This window comes from Limanda limanda, chromosome 9, assembly GCF_963576545.1.
Source record: "Limanda limanda chromosome 9, fLimLim1.1, whole genome shotgun sequence".
NCBI lineage: Eukaryota > Metazoa > Chordata > Actinopteri > Pleuronectiformes > Pleuronectidae > Limanda > Limanda limanda.
In genome coordinates this window covers 6,472,403-6,493,303 of record NC_083644.1, presented here as the reverse complement: position 1 = coordinate 6,493,303, position 20,901 = coordinate 6,472,403, and the positions used below count along the sequence as shown (strand labels likewise).

General features: G+C 43.9%; 1 protein-coding gene across 1 annotated transcript in view; it reads right to left on the bottom strand.

The window, feature by feature from the left end:
• The window catches only part of LOC133010576 (ephrin type-B receptor 1-like), a 74,272-nt gene that overhangs the window by 16,733 nt on the left and 36,638 nt on the right, over positions 1 to 20,901 (bottom strand). The window contains exons 9-15 of the mRNA XM_061078167.1: positions 20,413 to 20,488; positions 16,245 to 16,369; positions 8,110 to 8,275; positions 7,614 to 7,719; positions 7,021 to 7,079; positions 6,745 to 6,942; positions 1,087 to 1,334 (exon numbers count right to left, since the gene is read on the bottom strand). Coding sequence (XP_060934150.1) covers positions 1,087 to 1,334; positions 6,745 to 6,942; positions 7,021 to 7,079; positions 7,614 to 7,719; positions 8,110 to 8,275; positions 16,245 to 16,369; positions 20,413 to 20,488 — 978 coding nt within the window. The remainder of the gene's footprint in view (positions 1 to 1,086; positions 1,335 to 6,744; positions 6,943 to 7,020; positions 7,080 to 7,613; positions 7,720 to 8,109; positions 8,276 to 16,244; positions 16,370 to 20,412; positions 20,489 to 20,901) is intronic.

The following is a 20,901-nucleotide window of genomic DNA, read 5'->3' as shown; positions in this document are numbered from 1 at the left end:
TCGATACACTTGGTTTTTCTCTACATGAAAGCGACCGAATCACATTGAGCTGAGCAGAATGAATCCCCTCGTGTGGCTACAGGGGGCGCTGGTGCTCAATAAAAATGACTGTTGCTTTTACTAGTGATAAAATGTGCTATAACAATTGAATTAAATTGAATTGCAAAGTCCTGATTCAAAAATAATGAAAAGTAGAGGACAAAAAAATCTCAATTCAGTGAAAAATAAAGTAGCATTCAAGTTAAACCACCAATGGCTTTAGAACTTATCAGTGTATGTTTGAGCAAATAAGCTTCAATCCTTTGTTTGCATTGCTGTGGTTATTTCATAAAGGAAAATGTCCACATTAACCTCAATTCATTTTAAGTTCTCACAGTTTTCCATTTCAATCATGTTTGTTTATTCTCTTTGCTGGAATCTGATATCGATCTCACAGATATTTGACGTCTTACTCCTGTAAGATATCGTCTCCTGTTCATATATATTGCAGGACGTGCATGTTATTCTTCTCCCGTGAGTGTTTTTGAGTTATTTTTGGAGGTGCAGACTTTTTTGAAGGAGCCTTTCTGCCATCGAGGACCTTGTGATATGATTGAAAGCGAGAACGTGGACCTTAACTAATGAAGACACATTTCCTCAGTCGGCTTCTTACGATGACTGATGGGACCTTCGTGATCACACCGACACTTTTTTTTGGTCGCTTCACTTCTGAGCCTCTGTCTCTTCTTGCTGGTTTGAAGTCGAACATGTGAAGGGTTTGTTCTTACATTTGATTGTTGCTTATCGGTTCATGAATATTTAATGGTGTAGGGGAATTATTTAAAGCCGGGTTGTCAAGGGGCTTTAAATTGAGACAGTTTTGTCAAATACTATTTTTAGATTAACAAATGAACTCGTTTTTTTAGTCCCTGAGGCTCTTCTGAATCGTGAAAGTATCTTTACATCTACATTTCCATGGCAACTACGCAAATTCAATCTGATGAGCACCAGGTGATTGGACAGAAATCTCCAGAATTAAGTTCAACTGTTTGGGTTAGGGTTAGTTCAGGAGTTCACTGCGTGTGCTTGTGTGGATTTGTTATTTACCCGGAGAAACGAGTCCAGAGCTCCGTTCTCCATCATCTCCGTGATGATCATCGTGGGCCTGCTCTTGGTGACCACGCCCTCCAGTCTGATGATGTTCGGTTGGTCAAACTGGCCCATGATGGACGCCTCGGACAGGAAGTCCCGCCTCTGCCTCTCGGAGTAGCCCACCTTCAGGGTCTTGATGGCCACGGATATTTCCTTTTTCCCAACGGGCTTCAGGCGGCCTTTGTACACCTCGCCAAACTCACCTGAGACAAAAATGACAAGGTACTTTTCAGAGAACGGTGACCCCGCTACATTTAAAAATCAAACATTATGATGTCAAAATGCGGCTCAGTTGTGAAATCAGATTGTAACAACTGGTGCAAGCAAGGTAGACAACAGCTCTGAGAACAGGACCCAAATATACTTGCTGAGGAAAAGCAAAATGCAGTTTAGTGATTTATTTCACAGTGAAGACAAGGCCTCGGGGAAGGTGAAGCAGTGAAGGAAGCTCCAAGACTGGCAAACAAATCCAGGAGGCAGAGGCAAGAATCCAAAAATCCACAAAAAGCAGGCGAGAAGGTCAAAATACAGAAATACACACAGGGACCAAGGAGAGAAAGTGGAACAGAAAACGTGAACGCAACTGAGATGGAGAAAGACAAGGAGATGTAATGAACTCGTCATCAAACCAGACAACTAAAGACAGGTAATTAAACTATAAACATACTAAAAAATAAAAATAAAACTAAAGAGATGGACTGAAGTTCATATTATTCGGGCACCTTTGACTTATATTCTAAATTAAACTATCATCTGCAATGACTGATTGGAATTTTATATAGAAATCTATGAGAAAAAGACTCTTCTTCTGAGGTCAGTAAATATTTATCCCATTTAGAGGCAAATAGACGATTTAAAGTACACATTTGGGTGTGGATACTGTGATTGACAGCTAGTACTGTCCAATGGGTGCAGGTCACAGCTGTAGGAGGGCGTACAGTGTCCTCAAGTGTCCTTTTGGGACTTCTGGTTTCAAAAAACTAAATGGCACTGGACAAAATACCAACATGCGGTATGGGGGTGTTGTCACTTGGTTAGTGTGGACGAGGAGTTTCTGATACAGAGCTAAGGAGCTTGTCCAGATGGAGATACTTTTAGTTTTTAGACGAGAACGAGAAGCTGCCTCTTCAGTCTCACACTGAGCAGCTCTGTTGGTGCAAAGTGAAGTTTTTTCGCTCAGAGGCACATTAACGGGATGTTTTTTGGAGACTGAAATAACAACAAAAATGAAATCCCCTCAAGAACTACTTTCAGGGATAAGAGAAGTGCTGCGTGGCAAATGAAATAAAAGAGCCAGAGTCAACAGTGTCACTGTTATGTCTCCGGCTCTTGTTTTTTTTACCCTTTTTCTAACCCTAACCATCAGTCACGTCTTGTTTTAAACAAAGGAGCCAGGTGCCCCTGTGGAGAAGCAGAAACAGACTGTACTGAAACACAAAGTTCACAAGTTCAACCCCCGCCTGCAGTTTGTCCTGGAGCTAAAACACTTTTATGACTTGTACCAATAATTTATTGAGCTGAGATCTCAGAGGCCACTGTATGTTGTAAATAGGTAAAAATCGATGGCATTAGATTCCTGACCAGAAATAACTCTTAGGTCATAAACAAACATGCAGGAGAGGCCAAGACTGTGAGACTCCCCAGTGTTAGTTATTTACTCATGACGACCTTGGTTAGTACTGTCACCTCACAGCAAGAACTCCTGCTTCCTCCTACAGTCCAGAGACAAGCAGACTGATATTAGGTTGATCTGAGCCTCTGCATCAAATCTACACCTGAGATTTGTCCCCTCCACAGAACTCTACGACGTACTCTTACATGTCTAGCCCGTAAATGTAACTACGCCTCGAAGCAACGCAGACCGCAAGAGCCGGTCCACTTGGTATCATCGCATTTCCAACACACTGTATTTCCGGGATCTCTTAGATAACTTAATTTGTACTATTTATTTATTTATTTGTTTGTTTATTTTGCATATTCTATTTTGATTATTTAATTAAATTGTAACATTTTACAATATATCATTTTAATTGAAAGCAAACTTGCATATATTATTTTATTTTTGTTATTATAATTATTATTGTTTGCCAGCTGTCATTGTCATTGTAAAGAGCTTAGTCGGGATTGATATGATCGGTCCCCTTAAGGAAACATCAACACCCGGGGTATAATCTAGCCTAGGCCCCTCTAACCCTGGGTATAGTCCGGATTAGGGTATACTATGGCCTGTTACACCGGGATCTCCTGCTTCGGCTAACTTAGTTTAACGATCGTACAGCTCATCTCCTCTAACCCTTTTCGTTGCAGTTCTTTAAGAGAAAGTTATTGCTCCAACTCCAACATGATAACACTTGTTCTGAAGTAAACAGATCAACAGAGAATGTGTAAATAAGCGTCTTGTTGGAAGAAACTCTACGCCCACTTGTGCTGGTGTAACTGCAAGGGGACGCACACACAGCTATCGGCTACATGCTAACCTCCGGCTTAACTTTGATGCAAAACCATGAATCGGCCTTAAATCGACCGTCGCTGTGTCCAAGGTGACCCCCCCGCCTCTCGTCCAATATCAGCAGGGATTTGTTCCCAGCCCCCCCCACAGCCCTTAAAGCACGAGCTGTACAGGTAATGGATGGATTGATGGCTTCAGAGACTTGCTCATGCGTCGTGTTTCTTTATGCAATCCGTTTAAACCTCAATGAACCTGCTCGATGTACAGAAAATGTTCTTTCTGTGCAGACTCTTGATGTATTTTGTCACAGTAAACGCAGCCATATGCTGCTCGGGGATATGAAAGTTGAATATCACTTCAAAATAAAAGTCCTCATCGCCGAGATAAAAATCGCTGCGTGAATAATGGATGAGTGATGGGAATTGGATGACAGGCTGTGTCGTCCCGTCTCTGTGTGATCTCTGTTCCGCGTCTCACTGCTCATTAAAATATATCTACTGTCAGTGCTGTAAACCAGGAGACGGAGGGAATGACAGAGGGGAAAATAAAAGAGAGGACGCAGTAGGGAAGGAGTGAGATGAGAGGCGGTCAAGGAGAGGCTGGAGCACTGGAGAAATACTGAGTATAATAAATCTCATCTTAAATCTACAGTATTTCTAAATGTTCTGTACTTTAAGTAAATTTGCGGAGCTGTCAGGTCTGATATAATTGCTTATTTCTATATTTCTTACAGTGGGAGTGATAGTAACAAGGAAGGAAGAAAGGAGCGGGGCGTTTTCACAGAGGAAGAGAGAGGAAGGTGAGATATTTTTATTATCTCCTCAGGGTGCTGTCTCCTTTTTATCTTCCCTCCTCAATCTGTTGTTCTATGCCCTCCCCACAAAACCCTGCTTCTTTGTTTTAGCATGTCTCTCCCAGCAAACAAGCTCTGAAACTCCAGAGACGCTGAATCATAGAGAGAGGGATGAAGATAACAGGAAATAATCAAAGGAAGACGGAGAGAAACCTTCGTGATGGGGAAGGCAAGAGAAAGAAAGGCGGGGTTCACTTTCTACCACGGCCGAATGGGAGAGATTTCAGGCTTTTAAGGGCTCACAGTCCGGCCACATCTCATATCACCCCGGCCTCATATTTTCCCCTCTATCCGCCCCCCCCCGTCGTTTTCATAGCTCCTCTGTCACCTCTAGCCGAGGTGAGAAACCTTCCCCTGAGAGAAATAAAGCGAGAAACGGAGGGATTACAGAAATCCTCTCACAGTGGCTCAACAGTCCAAAGCCCAGAGCGCACCCCCCCGCAGCGCTGAGGGTCTCAATCTGGTTCGTGACCTTTCTCACCCAGAGCTCCATGGCCATTTGGGTTTGATTGGCTCCGGTTTATAGAAAATAAGTGTGGAGATATCAGGGGTATAACATGTGGAGTAAAAACATTCCTCCATCCAAGATGGGCTGAGGTGGAGGAGAAAAAGAACTCGCCTTGAATAGAAAAGCATGCGAAAGATCAGTTATAACTTCGATATAGCAAAGGTTGTTTTTTCAGATTGAAGTATATTTGCAGACACAAACTATTGTGGAAAAAGTGAAGAATATAAAAGAATCAATAGCAGATGCACTGTTTGCAATCATGTCTGCCTGCAGCCAGCGGGAATATACAGAAGGTTAAACCCTCCTGCAGCAGCAGCGGCTTCGACTCAGCCACAGGTTCGATTCCGACCCAGGTCACCTGTTCTTCTGCTGTATGTGTTCACTCTCTCTCTCTCGCTCTCTCTGTCCCTCCCCATTTCATGTCCCATCAATAACGGTATAAAATGCCTACAAAACATCTTAAAAGAAAACAAATCAAGTCTAAACCTGGACAGTCATTTTTAAGAGATGTGGTGAAAACGAACAGTCACGTTTTCTCTTTAAGTTTCAGTATTTAAGAACAGCATGCAGCAATTCAACTGTTAAGTTATGCTTCAAATACACAAATGTATTTTATGTGTTGTTCTCCAAGACAACATCCATATAAGTGCTGTTATAAAACTAAAACCATCTCTGTCCAGACGAGCTCATCACATGACCACTGTCCACTGTCAGGCAGGTGTGAAGCCAATGAGAAAAAGCAGTGGTGAACAGTAAGAGTGAGGATTTCTGATTTGAGTTTGAGTAAGTCAACGAGTTGTTAAAAGTTTCCAAACTAGAACTGTTAAAAATAAACTTCTCCAGTGTTTACAGCAATAAACAAAGATTATGTAAAACTTTAAATATTTAATGTTCAGATTATTTGAGAGCACCTTTGTAGTACATTTTTCTACATCCTAGTCCAAAAGATGATATCCGGCTTAATCAGGATTTATCCCTAATTTTAAGGCACTGGACATTTACACCATGCCCTCAGTGAACTCATCTCTGACCTTGTGATTTTAAGAATGTTTAACAAATGTATATTCGATGTTTGTTCGGTATTTTATTAAGTTTAAAGTTTATTATTCTGGGATCAGAGGTAAAACGAAGCACTTGTTGCTCGGACCTGCACATTTCCCCCTAATTTTTACTTTCATGCTTCCATCTCCTTTTCCCCCTTTTTTCCATCCACAGCAGATGAAATGCAAAACTGCAACTGCACCAAAAATATTCCCGGGGAAGCTCTGGGACTTCACATCCAACATTTGCCGAAACATCACACAGCATTTTTACAGTGCGAGCGCAGATAGCCAAAGAGAATGCATGAAGACAGTTTTAATTTATTCCTGTGAAAGTTTTCTGCATGAATAAAACATCTCTCCTGACTTCAAAGAGGAAAAAAATAAAGCAGAAAAAAAATAATAAATCGGGATTGTGCGTTTCCAGATCTTTCTCATCGACACAAAAGTTTGCCAGTCGAAGAAATTGATTAATTTACTGAGTATCTGCCGCTTCATGTGACAGTTGGTCTCATTAAGGAAGCCGAGGTTTACTAACTCGACCCCTTTGAAGCAGTTGAAAGTCGCTGTGGCCTGTGACTTCCTTCTCACTCTTCAACTCTTCAAAGCTCTGGTACAAATAGAATGAATGCACAATGTTTTTGATGAGAAATAATCAGGCGATTGTTGAGTTTTTCTTCAAACAGACGATTGAGACACCGTGAGAGAGGAGGCAGAGGGTGAGCCAGAGGTTTAGGGATATTTTGTCTATGAATATCTCTACCTGATCCGACCACTTCCTCGATCTTCACACAGGACGGGTCGATTTCCTTGGCGAACTCCCGCACAGCCTCGTTGGGGTCCTCGTAGGTGAAGGGGTCGATGTAGATCTTGACCCCCGGTGAACTGTGACCCTCAGACAGGGTGGGAAAGGTCACGGTGGGGGTGGGCCCGCTGAACATGTCAGGCCTCAGAGTCGGTTCTGAAGAGAAGATGAGAAAGTTCAAATATAAAAGGTCGATGTGTGGGAGTAGATGTCATTTAATAAGTGAACACGTACCTCCTGTGTTGTACTGCGGCAGCTTGTCACCGTACAAACTCTCCTTCAGCTGCCGTCTCCTGCAGAAACAGAGAATTTGGGACAAAAGTGGCAAGAAAACAGAAATTTTGTCAGAATGTTGTTTTTTTCTTCAACTGGGTCGAGATAAAACAAAGAGTCTGAAAAAGGATTTTTTAAGATTCATTAATATTTGGTGAGTGTACTGTTCTGTGTGTGCTGTGCTATTTTGGAATGGAACCAGAGAAATGCATTGCAACATAAACAGAGGAGGCAGCGTGTTGCTCTTCACAAACTTCAAGTGTTTCCCAGAGTGTCTCCACTTTAAAACAGTTATGCAATCAAATAACAAATGGAAGTGCACCACAGCGATTTCATTAGATTTCTTTGTACCAACTTATGCCTTTAATTCTGGTGATTATACATTTATCAGATCTATGCAGCATGTTTGGTTTCATATGTAAAATATGCATGTAAGAGTATGTGTGTGTGTGTGTGTGTGTGTGTGTGTGTGTTTGGGTGTGTGTGTGTGTGTGGGTGTGTGTGTGTGTGTGTGTGTGTGTGTGTGTGTGTGTGTGTGTGTGTGTGTGTGTTACCTGGAACAGATGATGGCTATAGCAACCAATGAGACGATACACACTCCAGCCACTAAAGAGCCGGCAATCATGGAGAGCTGCTGTCCCAGCTCTGACTTATATTCATCTACACAAATACACACACACACACGCACACACAGAACACACACAGAACACACACACACACACACACACAAGAGAAGACAAATTGGATAGAGAGGTATTATATATATATCTTTTAGACGCTCACACATACACACAACTGAGAATATCCGGAAGGCAAAATATACACCTGGCAGTTTCTCCCTATAATACACACATAAAATATCATTACAGGCCACAGCCATATTTTCACTCTTGCTCAACCTCACACAAATCTCTCTCTCTCCCTTAGTCCTGCACTCTCTTTCCTCCACACCATAAAAACGCTGCTCGACCGCCCACACACACACACACACACAAACACACACACACACACACAAACACACACACTTTAACCAAACACTAACCCACTTACCGTCGGTGAGTGTTTGGAAGAGCATCTCTCTGCTGTAGGCTCCGTAGCCGGCCACAGTGCGGGCCCTCACCTGGACCACGTAGCCGGTTCCAGGCCTCAGTCCCTCCAGGACCATGTTGGGCGTCTCGCTCTGGATCACGGAGCTGTTCAGGAGCGATGACTGGGACTGCAGGATTGTGCAGAGACAGATGGTCATGTTTCACGATCGGACAAGACGCAGTATAATACTAAAGGAGACTGGAGATTTTGGCTTTCAGCTGAGACGAGATGAATTCGTTCGGACTTCAAACTGTACAGACGCCCTGGCAGGACAGAGAAGCTGCAACATCTTGAGTTTTATTTCAATCTTAGATCTTTATCACACCAAGCTGGTCTCTATCATGTTCTTTAGCTTTCCCATTTTTGTCCCAACAGTTGAAATAACTTTCTAAAAGCTTGAAGGGTCTGTGTCCGTCCCAATTTATATGTTCATACCTTTAAAAACATTGCAATAAACTACAGCTTTGCATTTACCCCCTGTGGTAGATTGTAGATTAAAAAAATGAAAGTTTAACCCCGAGAAACCGTGTTGTAGCAACTATTGTCAATGAAAAATAAAAGATGCAGCTAAGCAGAGTCTTTATTTCGACACATTTCAAAACAGATGCATGAGCCCACGATACCGTTTGTGTCTCAACGTGAACCAGTGAAGTTCACTCTGATCCAAACAGAGACCACCTCCCTGGTCAGAGGAAAGTTTCAACACCTAAACCTAAACTGAAAGGTCAAAAGGTTCAGAACAAACAAGGCAGGATCCTTGATGAAGTGATGAAGAAGGAAAGAGGTTGTGAAATGGTCAGTAGAGCATTAGTTTGTGTTTGTGTTTGGGTTGAAAAACACAAACTGATGCTCCACTGACCGTTTCACAACCTCTTTCCTTCCTTCATCTATCATCTACCCTCCAGTCATCACTCGTTTCCCCCCTCCACCCCCTTCTTCATATTTCTCTTGCCTAATCCTCTTAAATCCTTTCTTCTTTCTCCTCCTTCATGCTGCTTTCCATCTCCCTCCCATCCTCTTTTCATTCATTCCCATTTTTCCTGCAAACACGTCATCCCTCCAGCGCTCTGTGGTTAATTAGCTGTTGCCCAGAGCGATGGGTCCACCTGAGCGTTTGTCCCTTCCCCCCCCACTGCCCTCCTCCTGCGGTGGATTAGCCATCACACGTATCAGGTCCATCTCGTAAAGCCTCGGCTACAACGTTTTACCTCCGTCTCCGTCTGCCCTCCTCCTGTGCTTCCTGTCACCCATTTCTCACAGATAAAAAGGTTTTTACTGCGGCAGAATCGGAGAGCGGTCCAGAGAGAGACAGATATGGTGTGATGATGGCATGAAAGGAGCAGGAGCGAATCAGGCGGAGGGGATGAAGGAGGCGGAGGGGTCGACTCCAGAGCTCAGAGGAGAGTAGGAGAGAGGATGGAGGTGATGAGGAGAGTTCATCGGGAGGAAAAGTGGGAAGAGAGTGATGGGTTAAAGAGAAGGAGGGTTATCAAATGAAAACTGGGTTCGAGACGATTGAGATTTATTAGCATTGACACTATTATTCTTATTAAAAAAAACATCTTAAAACCCTTTTGTCACTGTGGTTATTATCATATGGGAAGTCAATGTGATCTATAGATGACTGTGGCTTTGGAGGTAGAGCCACAGGCGCTGCAGTGTTTTATCTCATAGAAATAGGCAACCAGAGGGTCGGTGGTTTCATCCCTTCCTCCTCCCGTGTCAAAGTGGGCAACACACTGAACCCTAAATGGTCCCTGAAGGCTGTTCCATTAGATAGAGAGTACAGCTTGATACAAAAGCTCTGTGGATAGAACACAGAAGACATGAATTACGTCTTTTTACCATATAGATCTATGTAAAGGGTTGGGTACCGAAACCCACCGGATTGAATCTCAATGCAGAGTACGGTTTAGCACCAGTATCTGGAAAAAAAACAAAAACAAGAACAAACCCTGTCTCTATACGGAAAATTGTACGACAACCAGACTCGACTAATCCTCCTGTAGAGTTGCTGAGGGGGAATAAGATATAGAGAGTTATATTTAAAAGTGACCACAGAAATGGGGATTGTTGTGTAAGGGTTGGGTTTTGGAGGTGTGTGTGTGTGTGTGTGTGTGTGTGTGTGTGTGTGTGTGTGTGTGTGAGTGATGGGGGGTGGGCTCTATGCTTGCCACAGTGAAGAGGTTAGGGGACAGCCCATCTGGGAATGTCTGGTAGCCAGAGATAAGTAGTGGGGGGAAAATCCTGCCTCCCTGCACCATATCAAATTTACTACATTAAAACCTCATTATCTACACAGTGGCTAAGAGGGTAGGAGGAGGTGAGGCAGTGGGTGGGGGTGGTGGAGGAAGAGGAGGAGGAGAAAAAAATGGAGAAAAGGAAGGTGGAGAAGTAGCAGCAAAAGGAGGTGCAGTTGTCTGGCTCATCAAACTGCTCCCTGAGGACGTCTTCACTTGGAGCTAAAATTAGTCACTTTATGCCTTCGGCTCGTCTACCACGTGAAATACAGTATTTCTCTCTTCTTCAGATGAATATCAAGGAAGAAAAATGACGAGAGGAGACAATGAGAGAACTAACTTTCAGCCTCTGAGTCTGAATCTTAATTGGCTTCCATGTTAAATAACCTGAAAGCAAAAGGCTGCAGCGAATACGGCCGACTTACAATAAAGTCGTTGCCCTGATTTTTTTTTTTTACTAAGTGATGGTTTTTATCTGTGACTGTCAGACTGCAGCTGCAGTTCATCTCCCAGAGTGCACTGCTCCGCTCTGTCCTCGACTCAGTCTAATTGCTCTTTCCGAGAGGCAGAGTCCCAAACTTTTCTCGCTTTCTTTGTCTGCCTCTCCTGGAACTTTCTCCTTTACCAGAACTTTGGAATATATGGGAGCTAAGCAGCACCCCCCACCTCGTGAGGAACACTCATATTGTTGGAGATTCTTCTTCTCTTGTTTGCAGCAATATCCCAGTGTGATATCTTTTGCTTGTTTTTATTGTGAGTAGCAGTAGAAACCTGGTTTCTAAGTATTTTATCTGGACTGAATTGTTGTGGCAAGAAGGTTTGAGGAGATTTAAACAGAAAATCCATCACAAATATAAAAGCTTTGTTTAACTGCAGTATTCAACTAATATGTAAAAAGTGTATTGTCATGAGTTGGGACTAAAGTAGGCTACATACTCAAATACATTTTTTTTTATAATTTTCAAACAATTGGCTGAAAAAAATTCGCACCAGAGCTCTTCTTCAGCTTCTACAGTACTCTTGAGAGGAGACTCAGTATTTTTATGACAACAACAAGTGACTCTTCAGAAAAAGGTAAACAGCTCATTCTACGACTTGACAAGGACAATCAGCAGTGAGTTGTAATTACAGTGAGCTCTGACCAAAAGGATCTGAAAACGTCTCCCTCTTTAAATGATGGTAGAAAATGCTTTCAGGTACCACAAGCTTATAAAAAGGCATGAATCCATTTCACTAATTGTAGATGAATCACACTCAATGAGCTCTGGAAGATCTCTTTGTGTAACATTTCACAGTTACGACCCAGCTTCCATTACATCGCACATTAGACATTGAATCTGCATGTGTTGATTATCTTTAGTCACATTTCTTAACATAAGAGTCAGATGGAGAAAAGCCTGGTTGGATTATAATGTGGTTAAGACTTTAATCTCATTAAAATACATACCTGTAGAAGGCCAAGGTTATGAATGATGATTGTAAACAAAAATTGGTTAATTTGCTTAAATAGTTGAAAGCAATTATCCAAAGCATCAACATACATGTTGGGAGGCGTACCTCAGAGTTGTTGTTTAATTACTAAGTGATGAATGGTTGTGTTACTGCTGAATTTAAACAGTCACAAAGGATTTTACATGAGAATACTGATCAACAGCACAATCTCTCAAAGCAGCAATAAAATAACGACACACACACACATTTTGTCTCTTCCTCCTGTGCAGCGCGGTGAAATCACAGCCGTTGTGCAGGAAAATTGAAATCTGCGAGCGAGCCCTCTGGAGTCATGGACTTTACTCAGAGTGTTTTCATCAAAGAGAATAGATAAGAAAGAGAACTGACGAGAGTCTCCAGCATTTAAAGTTTGCACTTTCAGTGAGTTAAGGAATGTCAGTAAGTATTACAAAAAGCGGAGAGAAATTAGTGCAGGGATATTATGTGGTTTCCCCAAAGAATGCCAAAAACTATTTTCTGTTAAAAAGGAAAAAAATAACTAAGATGGCAGGGATTCAGAATGTGGGCCGTGGACGAGGAGGCATCTTGTACCTTCCTGTGCTTCCCACACAATCCCTCCTAGGTGCTTGGCTCTTTGTCTTTTTATCCGACTGCGCTGAAAGTCTCTCTCTCTCTCTCTCTGTCTCTGCAGCAGTTGGCTCGGCTTCAGTAAAAAGATGAGGATATTCTGGTGCCTAGCTTTAGGTGATATAGATACGCTTTTAATTCCTCTTCTTCAAACAGGCATCGCCTCCCATTGACTGAATAACAAAGAGAGACAAGATGTGCAGCCACAAATGCCCGTTTCTTTGAGTTTTCCTTTTTTTCCCTCCCTTCTCCGTACAGTGAGTCTTTGATGGGAAAGCAATCAGGTCTTCACCGGCTCGCCCCCTGAATCAGGAGCCGTGGATGGTGCCCCAGGTCTGAAGGTCTTTGATCACTGCACTCTGACAGCGTTCTGCGCCTTCGTCTCCTGGTTCCTACAGGTTAGAGACCTTGTCCACAACAGAACAGCTGGAGGCCTGATTGCTTCAGTCAGACAGCCTCACGGAGCACCGGAGTTTAGGAGCTGGGATTTCAGCAGCCTCCACTACAGCAGAGAGTGTAAATCGCTGCTTTAGTCTTGCAGTCGTTACGAGATTCAGATACGGAGAGAGTGCTCTCAAGATGTCTGAAAGAGGGGTTCATGTTTTATTCTCCTTTGCAAAACACTGAGGGTTCATAGCTGTCTTCCATCTTCCTTCAAATCCTAACAGGAGCCTCAGCAGTTAGGAATCAACAAGAGTTACAGTGAGCTCCATTTCATCAGAGTCTATTTGTGTAAGTGGTGGGCATTCGGCACGGCAGCCTCCAGATTCTTGCTGTTGATTTCTCCTCCCTGGTCCGGCTCCAGGGGGCGGCACTGGGCTCCCTGCGGCGCTGGAGCAGGGATGTGGTGTTTTTAAATTCAGGTTCTGTGAATTCACAAAGGATGCTGCACAAAGTCCTCGAACAATGACAGAGTCTCAGAAAGGGCCAATCACAACCTGACACGCCCTGAACCAATCACCTGTAAGCTGTCAAAGTAGAGCACCACGGTAAATGACCCATCTGCACCACCTCATCTCCTTTCAAACCATCCAATCAGAGGCTCTCATCAGATGTCCCATCTTCGTGCTCCGCTCCTAATCACCACCACCAGAGTCCTTCATAGCCAAAGCACCTAATTCATCGATAGGACTACTTCAAAGGCATTCTACTTCACGCTGGGGTCTGATTTATCTATTTCATTTCAAATCTCTCTTTTTCACTTGTGTCTCCAGAAATCTCTATTGATTGAAATGTGGCTGTTACCATGAAAGTGAAGCTCTTAATTTGACCAGGGCCTCCATGTTCTAACCATGATTTATGATCACTTCCTTCGAGCAGTGACTGATAGATTGAGATCATGGATAAACGTGTCAAAAGGAGTTTCGTCCATAAGGTGGCTGCTGTGCTCGTCCTTAGGAAGAGGAGGTCAAACATCTGGAGGGAGCTCGGAGTAGAACAACTGCTTAAGAGGTGCAGGAACCTTACAAGGATGTTCCCTGCTTCTCTGGAGATTTTCTAGACATATCCAACCTGCCACATCCCAATTAGTCCCACCACAGTTTCACAATGATCCAAATTTGCTTTACACTTTACACTACACCCATAAAACATTCAAAAGGTATCTAACTTGGTGTTTTGTGTTGTTGATCCAGAGAACTGTGTGCACTGTCAAAACATCCGTACAGTTTTTACCATCCACTGCAGGTGGAGCTTGGCATAACACCTGTTCTTGGTAGAACCAGTTGCTTGAGCTGGTTTCAGCAGATACTGAGGTCCAAACAGAGACTTTAACATTTTTCCCCACAGCAGAATATATGCAGCCACACAGCCAGAAACCATAATGAAAAACAGCAAGAGAGCAGGAAGAACATGTCATGGCCTCACTGGGAAAATGACTGGGACGGCTGATGTATTACATTCCTATAAAACAGCTATTAAATATGTAGTTTCACCTTCTGCCGCTTGTTAAAAAAAAATTATAAAATATTTAATGATTCAACTAGGACGGCAACAGCAATAAAACATCTGACTGAGAGAATAAACCCAGCAAAGGCAAAAATATTAAACTTTCTTTGTAGGTTTGTGGGGGTTAACAGAAAATGACTGTGCATAATTGTGTTTTTAAACTTTTATGAGCTAATGTTTCTTCTGGCGATTGAAGTGAGGGGGAGCTGGAAGAAGACCCCGGAGATGTGCATGAGTCCTCACGGTTTCTTTTGTTTCTTTATTTAAAGATAATTTAATTGCACATCCTTTGGCCCACAGCTGCACTTCTCTTTCAAAGTTCAGTTTGACAAGAGCTCTCTGGAAACCAGATGCTAATGAACCAAGGCTTATTTTTGCTGTGTGACTATTATCAGGAGTTTATCTGTGCTGGAATAAAAAATAAACAAAAAGGAAATGGCTTCCCGTCAACGTACAACCTTGTCAGTGTGACTGCAGGCAACATGAAATATGCATAATAGCTCCAAGACTAATCCTGACTTATGAGAAAATAATACGGTGAAAAAAAAAAGAAAGATGATACATGAACTCAACTCTTAAATTAGACATCTGGCACAAACGAGAGAGGAAATAAATCAATTACAGGAGTTATTAATCTCAAACAGAAGCAATATGTTGACAGGGTTCTGCCTTCAGCCGTCATTTATTAATCATGGTGTCACGTCTCGAGAGGCACCGAACACTTTCCAGCGGCTGAACTCATAATAATGATGATTTCTTTAATCAACCGGTGGTTTTCTTGTTGTGACGAGAAAGTAACGACTTTCCCCTCCAGTGTTTCCTACTGATATTCATTCTTTCTGATCCCATTATCACCATGGCTACTGCTAGCAGCTACATTGAGAAGTACAGTGGACATTGATATATTTAGTTTCCGGTAAAAAAACTGGAAAGATTTATTACAACATCCTGCAATTAAATATGTATTTAAAAACAACTTTAAATCTACAAATGCATTGTTTTGCAATACTGCATTTATTGAAGGTTTCTTTCTCCTCATTGACCTGCAGCATTTTTTAACAGCTTTAGAATGGTTAGAGTTACATAGATGTTGTTGTCATCGTTGTTTTATGCTTTACAAAATTGTAACAACATGAGCATTGGATGAGTTACAAACACTAGGAGATGGTTAGCTTAGCTTAGCTCAATCAATAGAATGACTCTGCCCAGAGGTAAAGCAATCTGATTACCAACACCTCTAAATATACTTATTAAAAAGTTATATCATGTAAAACTGACAGCGACAACTTTCGGTATTATGGGGCAGTATTTCTTTGACTTTCAGAAATCTCAGCTTGTTGCCTGGCAACCTTACGGCAATGGCAGGACTTGAGTTCTTTGCATCGATTAAAGAATGACGTACAACGTGTTATTAGACGACTTCAGTGTGCACGCTAAGCTAAACTAGCGTCTGCTGGCTGTTGCTTTAAGCTTAATAGACACATCGAGTTTGGTGGCTTGTAAATCTTTTCATCCGACTTCTCCTCAAAGTAAAAAACACAGCAACTTAAATCAAATCACTCGATGGTTTTGTGTTTTCCTGCATCGCTGAACTAAATCCTTGTGTTTCTCTGACTGGTTCATTTCTCCTGCGTCTGTGTAAAACTAATGAACTGTTGTGTTTTCTTGTAAAAATCTGCTCCTGAGGACGAGTCTGGATAATAAACGACTTTGATGCAGTCGATACTGATTCACCTGTTTTATCGACTCTAATGGATTACTGACTGTGACCATGACAACTCAAAAACACACACAAACAAAGACACACAGGCGTTAGTCATCCCACTTTACCTTGTCAAAGTATCGTATCTCGTAGTCGAGGATAATTCCGTTGGGCTGTTCAGGTGGTGGCCATGACAACGAGAAACTGCGGCTGGTTGAGCTGACTTGGTGCATTATGGGAACTACTGAGGGAGCTGTAAAAAAAAGCACACACACACACACACACACACACACACACAAGTACACAATCAGTTAGACAGTTAAAAGATTTGCCGACAAGCTTAAACGCCACAAATCTAGAAGTACAGATATAGAGTGTAATGTAATGATGTATTGTCGAGGATTATTTACACCCAGAGGAGAAAAACCACTTTCTTATCCCGGCTCATGAAATCAAATCACAGCACTTGTCACTGAGGGAGAAGCAAGAGTTATTTCTGCAATGTGTTTTCACTCATAGTTTTTGGGAAGTGGAAGCTGTAAAGTGTTTTTTATGTGATGGTTTTCATCCGAGACAGAGAGAGACTGACACTACACAAGTGCGAGGAGTATCAAATTGATCCAAACTCCTTTAAAAGGAAACTTAGGGCACTTTCACTTAGAGCACTTTCACTTAGGGCACTTTCACAGCTTGTTTGGGGCGAAACTTCAGACTTTTCAGTTTTATCCGAACTCAAACAATCGATCCATGATCCAGATGAATTGACTGAAGTTTTGCCCCCCCATGGTTCAGATTGTTTGCTGTCTGAAAACATATATTTTGATAGTTTGGACTTTTACTACCAATTGGGACAGTATCAAACAATGAGAAAGTAACAGGATTGGTCTAGTTTCCTTGTTTCTCGTTGATTCTTAAAGTTATTGAATACAACAGCCAACTCGACATCAGAACCAAAGTTAAACACACGCCCAGACAACGTAAATGATTACAAGAGGACGTGGATATATCATGAAGAAAACGATTGAGTCATCTCCAAAAATGCTGGGAGGTAGTTTGAGTGTGACACAGTAGAGTCATCAGCATCATGTGATTCCCATCATCCTCAGTAAACGCTGTCACACATCAAGAGCCACTTCTACTGCAGCCGTAATACAACAGGCTGAGCTGAGCTGTCAGCTGAAGCTCCATCTTTTTGAAAACATTACCACAATAGGCCGCATCTCAACGGTCGGTTTCACTTCCTCAGGGTTCAATGAAACAAGCTCAAAAATGTTTCACAAAAAATGTAAATCCCCACAAAGTGAAATCAACCAGAAAATGAATGACTTCTTGTCTCATCTCATCATCATCATCTCATCTTCATCCGCTTATCCGGGGTCGGGTCGCGGGGGGAGCAGCTCAAGCAGGGGGCCCCAGACTTCCCTTTCCCGGGCCACATTGACCAGCTCTGACGGGGGGATCCCGAGGCGTTCCCAGGCCAGTGTTGAGATATAATCTCTCCACCTAGTCCTGGGTCTTCCCCGAGGTCTCCTCCCCACTGGACGTGCCTGAAACACCTCCCAAGGGAGGCGCCCAGTGGGCATCCTTACCAGATGCCCGAACCACCTCAGCTGACTCCTTTCTAAGTAAAGGAGCAGCGGCTCTAATCCGAGTCCCTCACGGATGACTGAGCTTCTCACCCTATCTCTAAGGGAGACGCCAGCCACCCTTCTGAGAAAACTCATCTCGGCCGCTTGTACCCGCGATCTCGTCCTTTCGGTCATCACCCAGCCCTCATGACCATAGGTGAGGATAGGAACGAAGATCGACCGGTAGATCGAGAGCTTTGCCTTGCGGCTCAGCTCTCTTTTCGTTACAACGGTGCGGTAAAGCGAACGCAATACCGCCCCCGCTGCTCTGATTCTCCGGCCAATCTCACGCTCCATAGTACCCTCACTCGCGAACAAGACCCCGAGGTACTTGAACTCCTTCACTTGGGCTAAGGACTCATTTCCTACCCGGAGTAAGCAATCCATCGGTTTCCTGCTAAGAGTCATGGCCTCAGATTTAGTGGTGCTGATCCTCATCCCAGCCGCTTCACACTCGGCCGCCAGCCGATCCAGTGAGTGCTGAAGGTCACAAGCCGATGATCCAATGAGGACCACATCATCCGCAAAAAGCAGTGACGAGATCCTCAGACCACCGAACTGCAACCCCTCCCCACCACGACTACGCCTCGATATCCTGTCCATGTATATCACAAACAGGATTGGTGACAAGGCGCAGCCCTGGCGGAGACCAGCACCCACTGAGAACGAAACTGACTGGCTGCCGAGGACCCGAACACAGCTCTCGCTTTGGGAGTACAGGGATTGGATGGCCCTGAGGAGAGACCCCCTTACCCCATACTCCCGCAGCACCTCCCACAGTTTCTCCCGGGGGACCCGGTCATACGCCTTCTCCAGATCCACAAAACACAAGTGGACCGGATGGGCATACTCCCAGGCCCCCTCCAGGATCCTTGCGAGAGTGAAGAGCTGGTCCGTAGTTCCACGTCCGGGGCGAAAACCGCATTGTTCCTCTTCAATCTGAGGTTCGACGATCGGCCGAACCCTCCTTTCCAGCACCTTGGAGTAGACTTTACCAGGGAGGCTGAGAAGTGTGATACCCCGATAATTGGTACACACTCTCTGGTCCCCCTTTTTGAACAGGGGAACCACCACCCCGGTTTGCCACTCCTTTGGCACTGTACCCGACTCCCACGCGATGTTGAATAGGCGTGTCAACCATGACAGCCCCTCAACACCCAGAGCCTTTAGCATTTCTGGCTGGATCTCATCAATCCCTGGGGCTTTGCCACTGCGGAGATGTTTGACTACCTCAGTGACCTCCACCAGGGAAATTGACGACGAAACACCATCAACCTCGAGCTCTGCCTCCAACATAGAGGGCGTGTTATTCGGATTCAGGAGTTCCTCAAAGTGTTCCTTCCAACGTCCGACGACCTCCTCAGTTGAGGTCAACAGAGTCCCATCCTTACTGTACACAGCTTGGATGGTTCCCCGTTTCCCCCTCCTGAGGTGCCGGATGGTCTTCCAGAAACACTTTGGTGCCGACCGAAAGTCCTTCTCCATGACCTCTCCGAACTTCTCCCACACCCGCTGCTTAGCCTCCGACACGGCAGCAGCTGCAGCCCTTCGGGCCTGTCGGTACCCTGCAACCGAGTCAGGAGTCCTCCAGGATATCATATCCCGGAAGGCCTCCTTCTTCAATCGGACGGCTTCCCTGACCACCAGTGTCCACCACGGTGTCCGAGGGTTACCGCCCCTTGAGGAACCTAAGACCCTGAGGCCACAGCTAGCCGCCGCAGCTTCAGCAATGGAGGCTTTGAACACCGCCCACTCCGGCTCAATGTCCCCAACCTCCACAGGAATGCCAGAAAAACTCCGCCGGAGGTGTGAGTTGAAGATACCTAGGACGGGGGCCTCCTCCAGACGTTCCCAGTTCACCCGCACTACTCGTTTGGGCTTACCAGGTCTATCCGGAAATTTCCCCCATTCCCTGATCCAACTCACAACCAGATGGTGGTCGGTTGACAGTTCCGCCCCTCTCTTTACCCGAGTGTCCAAAACATGCGGCCTCAGATCAGATGACACGATCACAAAATCGATCATTGATCTTCGGCCTAAAGTCCTTAAAGATTTCAGGAAAAAGAGAGTAGCAGTAGCAAGGTGAGAATGGATTATGTGTTGATAAGGAACAAGCCCGAGCTGCTGTAGATGAGGTGAATGATGTGACGAGGGAAAGCAGCTTTCAAATCTAAATCTGGGCGGCGGCGGAAATATCACTTGAGTCCGTCTCTATAAAGAACTGATGTAGCAGTAACTCAGCTCACTTTACGGTCTCGAAGAATCGTAATGTCAAGAGATTGAGTGAGAGAGAGAGGGGGAAAGGGGGTAAAGGCTCGAAGAGGAGAAGTGAGAGAGACAGAGAGAGAGAGAGAGAGAGAGAGAGAGAGAGAGAGAGAGAGAGAGAGAGAGAGAGAGAGAGAGAGAGACGGATGGATAGAAAGGGACTGAGGATAAAAGCTGTTGATGTGCAGGAGAGAAAAGGAGACGGAGGAAGACAGATGACATGTTTCATGAATTAAAGGACTGTAGCTCAATTTCATTTATCCCCGAGTCATCCCTCCCTCGCTTAATCCACCATGCCCCAGGGTATGCTTACACACACACACACACACACAGACACACACACACACGATTAAAGTTACACACACACCATCACACAGCCACTGCCCTCCCCCTCTCCACTCACCAGCCTGATTGGTTGTTATGTTGATAGACAGATGCTGGGCGGGGTAAGGGCTCTTGTTGGAGACTCCATTGATTGCCTGCAGAATATAAAGTGAAGTCAGAGGCATTAACATTAAAACTGATTATAACAGAACACTTGAAGTCCTTTACCCCGTTTGTTTCTGTTGCTACACATCTGAGGTAAACTTGCTTTAAACCACACGTAGGCAATCAACTTCATCATGAACATGTTGAAGTTTCAGTTTATTTGTTATCTGTTATTTTTACTTCTTTGTTTTCTAGCAGGATTATGCAATGTTTATGAATGTGTGAATTTCTGGAATCAAGAGAAAACTACATTTAAGAACGTAAAGTGCAAGAGCAGAATCAAAGCTTTACAAAAATGTGTGGAATATGTCACTAAAATGTACAGAGTTGTCGGGTAAATGTGCAAACCATTAAACAAGAGGCAGGAGATGAGTGAAGCTTTGGTTTCACAGCTTCTATCAAC